At 59.9% G+C, this 5,709-nt stretch overlaps 1 protein-coding gene across 1 annotated transcript in view; it reads right to left on the bottom strand.

Moving 5' to 3' along the window:
- The window catches only part of SLC4A1 (solute carrier family 4 member 1 (Diego blood group)), a 17,540-nt gene extending 12,204 nt beyond the window's left edge, over positions 1-5,336 (bottom strand). Inside the window, exons 1-4 of the mRNA XM_006167358.3 lie at positions 5,189-5,336; positions 1,329-1,401; positions 1,111-1,201; positions 67-128 (exon numbers count right to left, since the gene is read on the bottom strand). Coding sequence (XP_006167420.1) covers positions 67-128; positions 1,111-1,201; positions 1,329-1,343 — 168 coding nt within the window. The 5' untranslated portion in view covers positions 1,344-1,401; positions 5,189-5,336. The remainder of the gene's footprint in view (positions 1-66; positions 129-1,110; positions 1,202-1,328; positions 1,402-5,188) is intronic.
- Positions 5,337-5,709: the final 373 nt, after the last annotated feature.

The raw sequence follows: 5,709 nt of genomic DNA, 5'->3' as shown, positions 1-5,709 counted from the left end.
CCCCTCCCTGGGAGAACGGCCAGGAGGCTCCATGGAAACCAGCACTGGGGAGTCTGGGGTCCTCACCTCGTGGGTGCCTGGTTGCGATGTGGTTTGGTAGTCTGTGGCCGTTGGCTCGGTGGGGTGAGCTGAAAACCCGGAGGCTGGTTAGTGTCAGCCCAGACGATTCCTGAAGTGGGGCCTTTCCACCCACCGTGAGTCTCGGAGACTCTGCACGGGAGGGTGCCCCACACGGTGCTGTTGCCCCTGGCCTGGGACCCTCAGGGGAGCCACCCCTGCCACTCGGCATGTGGCTCCTTGCTCCTGTCTGGCCCCAGCCCAGCTCTGTCACTCTCCGTCTGGCCTTGTTGAGGACTCCTGGGACTTCAGGGGAATCCTGGCCCCTCCTCAGTAACAATGGGTAGGGACTGCTCTGAGGTGGCTGGACAGTCTCCAGGGGCAGTTTCCGGGACCATCCTGGGCTCTCTCTCTCCCCTGACACCTCTGGGACCAGACCCCACCTGCCTCAGCAAGCCTGCCTGGCCTGCCCTTACCGCCTCCACGCTGAGCTCTGGCACCAGAGTGGGGTGATCCCCTTATATCCCCCCAGCCCACCCCATTCCCAGCCCTCATTTCCCAGAGGGGCCTTTAACTTCAATACCAATTGCCAGCACTTAAGTCCTGTTGACAGTAAACAGGTCCCTGCCTCGGAGCTCCCCACAGAAGACCTTGGACAGGCCAGGAAGGTGGTGCCAGCTCCTGAGGTCTCTCTCCCCAGGAGAACCCCATAGCCCCCCATTTCTCAAGACTACTTCCTCTAAAGACAGAATGATGTTCCCAGAACAGGCCGGCGATTGGCATAGGGACTGGCATTGGGTGGCACAGGACATGTGCGTGCTCACCCTTGCCCCAGACTGGCCTGGCTGTCCTCTCCCAGGTCGAAGGGGCACTGGACGGGTGACTGCCGCCCCCCACCCTGCCCCCGTCACCTCCTGTGATCATTTCAAACAAAACTCTGTTTATCCTTCAATCAGCCGGGATTGTGGGGCGAACTGGCCTGGGGCTGGGGCAGGGAAGGAGGGGAGGACAAGCTCCCCAGCTCTCCTGCAGAGGGAGGAAGCTGGTGCCCACCTGTCGGCTCCTCCACTTGGGGCACCGGGATCCCTGGGTCTTCATATTCCTCCTGCTCCAGAATCTCCTCCAGCACCTCTTCATAGTCCTCCTGTGGGAAGTGGCCATTAAGGCTGGGCTGTGAGGGGGGCGTCCCAGGGCCCCATGAAGGTAGGAGTCCAGGGCTGTGTCCCCAGAGCCCCCAGGCAGGAGCCCAGCAGATACTGATAAAGACTCACCTGCAGATCCCCCATGGCGCTGTCCAGTTGTCACGGAGCTCCAAGCCCCCAGCATAACCCGCAGGGCGGGTCCCTGTAGGAAAGAGACACAGACTGAATGAGGCCCCTGGTGTCCTGGGGTCCCCTGGTCTTTCCAGAGGGGGGCTGCATTTCAGGGAAGGGTGATCCCAGGTGTGGGAGGCGGTAGGGCCAGAGGAGGAAGTGCGGTGGGAGTGTGGGAGAGGAGCTGGCTATGGCATGAGTGCAGGGGTGCAGGGCTGAGAGGCTGGCCGTGTAGTAACAGGAGGCCAGCTGCCTTCCACCTAAGGGCACTCGACAGGCTGGGAGGTGTCCATCAAGTCTGACTCCATTCTCCATTCCCCATTCCCCAGTCCTCACCCGCCTTCTCTTCCTGTCCCTCCTTAGGACTCAGCCAACTCCAGGGGCATGCCCTGTCCCTCTTCCCCTCTTCAGGGGGGCTTTGCTGCCCTGAGGGTCTCCACGACACACCCTCTTCTCCCACTGGACGTGAGGCTGCAGCGTCCCTGGGAGATGGACCCTGCTTTCCCTCTCCTCATCTTGGACTGCACTTCTTGCTCTCTCCCTGCCTGGCCCGTGGGCATCCTCGTGGTTTCTAGGACTGGCCAAGCTCCTTCCTGCCCCAGGGCCCTTGCACATCCAGTCCAATCCCAGACCCCTCTCCCACTGCACCTCAGCCTTTCTCACACCACAGCTCAAACGTCACCTCTTCAGAGGCCCTCTCTGATCTCCCTAACGTTTGTAAGCCAGTGCCATTTTCTGGTTTCTTGATGGATCTGCGTACATGGCTGAAGCCTCTGGAAGGGGAGCCACCTGAGTGTAAAGACTGCACGTCTCGGTGCCCACGACATCCCCACTCCTAGCAGAGTGGTTGCCCCACAGCAGGTGCTCGATCAGTATTTACTGAATGGCTGTAAGAACGTGTCCCTTGGCAGGCTTGGGTTCTGGGGCCTGGAGAACTGGGATAACTAGGACCCAGCCAGAAGGCCACGGAGTCCCGGGCCTCCACCTTCTCTCTGCCTCGCCACACTTCATCTGGAGGGGAGAGGAAGGTCTGCCTTCCCCAGGGATGTGAAGACACACCCAAGGAGCGGGTCAGGGGCACCAAAGATAGTCCCAGACCGGGTGTGGAGGGGCCTCCTTGTCCCCTCTTGCCCCCGGCAGTGCAGGGCACCGTGGCGACAGGCTACCAGGTGTCATGCTGAGCACTTTGAGGCTGAGGTGGGTGAGGCACAGCCCTCTTCTCTGGAAGCTCCTCACCCTGACTGGGAGACCAATGGGACACAGGGCAGGCTAAGTGGTTCCAGAGATGACGTGTCAGCAAATGTGCTGGGTGCCAAAGAGGCGGGAGGGAGGGCAGGACCCGGTGGTGGGCCATGGGATGAACTGACCCTACAGGAGGGGGTCACCGGAGCTGGGCCTAGAAGCATAGGTGGGCTTTGAGGGCTGCGAGGTGGGCAGGTAGGGTGGGGTGTAAGGAATAGCTGGGCAAAGGTCCCGTGCAGGGCTAGGGTGTGTGGGGACAGGACAGGGGTAGGTACAGAAAGAGCTACACGGGCAGCTTTCTTCCTGGGGAGCAGGTGGTCCCGCAGGCCGTGAGGTAGGGAGAGAGGCCTGGCCGAGCCCCACCGGACTGAGAAAAGGCAGGTGCCCAATGCAGGAGGGCCCCAAAGCCTGAGAATGGGCTGTCCTTACTGCAGATGCCTGGCCCTAGAGAACTCTGGCCCCGCTCCTTTCTTCCCCAGAGGAAAGGCATTCACTTGCCAGGAAAGACAGGGACAGAGACAGAGACAGAGACAGAGTGTGGGAGAAAGCACGGCCTGAGGATGGTCATGCCTCAATCCCTTCTTTCCATTTTTCCACCTTGCCAGGACTTGGGGCACACACACACATGTGCCTGGCATGTTTTCCAAGCTGCCAGGGCTGGGATGTGGACCACGGTCAGCCATGTGGGATCTGGCTCCCTCAGCCACCAGGCCTCTGCCCTGCCCTTTCCTTCACTCCCTCCTCTCTTGCCTTCTCCCCAAGCCCTCTTTCCTTTCTCTTTTCCCATCTTCAGTCTATTCGTTCTCTAGACTTGCCATGCACCCGCCTGGTCCTGAGTGGCCTCAGGGTGTCTGGGCCTTTGGTGCTCAAAATCCCACCCATGGGCCTGGACTATGGCCTTAGTTTCCCTTCTGAGGGGTGGGATGATCAGAGGGACCCTCCAGAGCCAGGAAACCCAGGAATCCTGGCTGCCTCTCTGTTACTGATTGGCTGAATGGCCGTGGGCAGCCTTCAGCCTCTCACTAGGCCTGTCACCCCATCTGTCACCCCACCAAGGGGCAGGTCTTTCCACTAGGGTTCTAGGGCCTCAGTGAGAGAGAAGAGGGGAGATGCAGGTGCCTTTAGCCCAGCTGGGGCCTAAGAGGGTACACCCATGACCCAGGTCGCTGTGCCTGCCCACCCAGCCACCCTCTAGCTGCAGGCCTAGTTCTGCCTGGCACTGATAAGAGCCTGGTTCCCGACAGCGGCCCGGTGTTTGGAAGAACGCCAAACACCTGGCCAGCTGGCTGACCAGCCAGGGCCGGGCAAGATAAGCGGTCACAGGGATCTAGCGCCCAGGAGGAGCCCAGCTGAGAGTAAGCTGGGAGGACCAGATGACAGAGACCGCTCCTTCGTGTAATCACCCCCACTCCGCACACAGAGCCATGCCGCCTTCTCTCTATAATCCCCCAAACCACTTGGCAAAGTGGGGATGTCGTGAGCATGGCTTACAGATGAGAAAGCCAGGGTTCCGCGTTTTCCTGCTTTCGTAGCCCAGCAGGTAGCTGTCAGAGGCAAGTTGCACCCCGGCTTATCCGACCCCAGCCACATCTCTAACACTGTGCTGAGCTGCCTCTGAGGAAATAAAACAGCTGCTAGCTGGCTTGGAGTTAATGGTTAAGAGCATGGACTCTACAGTCAGTCTGCCTGGGTTCAAATCCCAGCCCTGCCATTTACTGTGTGACCTTGGACAAGTGACTCAACCTCTCTGTGCCTGTGTTTTCTCATGAGCAAAATGGGGGGATGATGATAATAATGATACCTACCTCATCATAGACCTGTTCTAAGCACTAATTTCATGTACATATACATATATATATATATATACACACACACAGAGAGAGAGAGAGAGAGAGAGAGAGAGAACCTAGAACAGTGCCTGGCACGTGAAGAGTTCTGGGTAAATGTTGCCGCTGGGGGTCAAGGTCAGACTTACTCTCTGCATCCCCTTCTGCAGTGGCTTTAGTTCTTTAGCAATAGCCTGTGCTAGGTGTTTGGAGATCCTCAGGTGGTGGGGTCTCCTTATCTCCCTCTAAATAGTCCCCAGGCTGGGAACAATGCCAAGACCCCCAGGATAGATCCCTGGAAGTACCCCAAATGGGAAGCAGTACCAGCTGCTAGGTGGGAGATGGGGTGGGCTGAGGACACCGATGCCAGAGTTAGAGGGGTCTGGAGTGACTGAGATCCAGTCTAAGATCCCAGGGGCTGGTAAATGGGAACCTGGCAAAGACCCACACCTGGAGGGGATCAGATTTCTGTTCCCCTCCCCCCATGCACCAGCTCCACACGCCTCTGCTGCCACACACCGGCCACCCGCTGCCCCACTCTCCCCAGCTGCAGGAGCCAGCGGCCTGTGCCCTTAGGGGAGGCATGCACGTCGTTAGCATTCTCACCCCACCCACCTGCACCCCCTGGGAGGTCGGGTGTCTGTGCCCACCGGGACACAGATTCAGGCTGGGCACCGCAGAAACCCTCAGGGCAGACACCGAAGGACTATGCCCCCCCCAAGCCCCTTCCTGCCCTGCCCACCTACTCACAAGTGTCAGGGTCCCTCAGTGAAGTCCTGCAGCTGCAGGTGCCCTCTGCGACCAGCTGAGCTCACACCAGCTCTAACAGCACCAGGTCCTTGCTCCGGCGCCCGGGGGCAGCTTGCAAACCCCTGACTCATGCCCCCGCCTCCTAATCTGCCCGCCCCATGGGCCCTGGGAGCCCCTGCCCACCCCCCGCCCCGCTCTCACCAGCGCCCAGTAAACAGAGTTATCTCTCACCCACATCTGGACAGCTGTGAGTCTGGCCCACCCCACCCAGGCCCAGCTAGCACCCCCAATGCCTCCCGTGGCCCTCCTGGTCCCTAGGCTTCTCCTGGGTCTTCCTTCATGGACTAGGGCTTGGTGGCTGGGCTCTTGGGGCTCCCAGCCTGCCGGCAGGATTGCAGCCATCTCTGGATGTCCCCGTCCTGCCTCTGCCCATCTTCCAAACTGGCCAGGCCCTTCTGCTCTGGCCCTCAGAGGAGGGGCACCTTCTCTCTCTCCTCCTGTGACTCCCTCAGGCTTCTTCC

The sequence above is a fragment of the Tupaia chinensis genome, unplaced genomic scaffold (assembly GCF_000334495.1).
Source record: "Tupaia chinensis unplaced genomic scaffold, TupChi_1.0 Scaffold144741_1, whole genome shotgun sequence".
NCBI lineage: Eukaryota > Metazoa > Chordata > Mammalia > Scandentia > Tupaiidae > Tupaia > Tupaia belangeri.
Note: the sequence above shows the minus strand (reverse complement) of the source record. Positions and strands in the feature narration are given on the sequence as shown.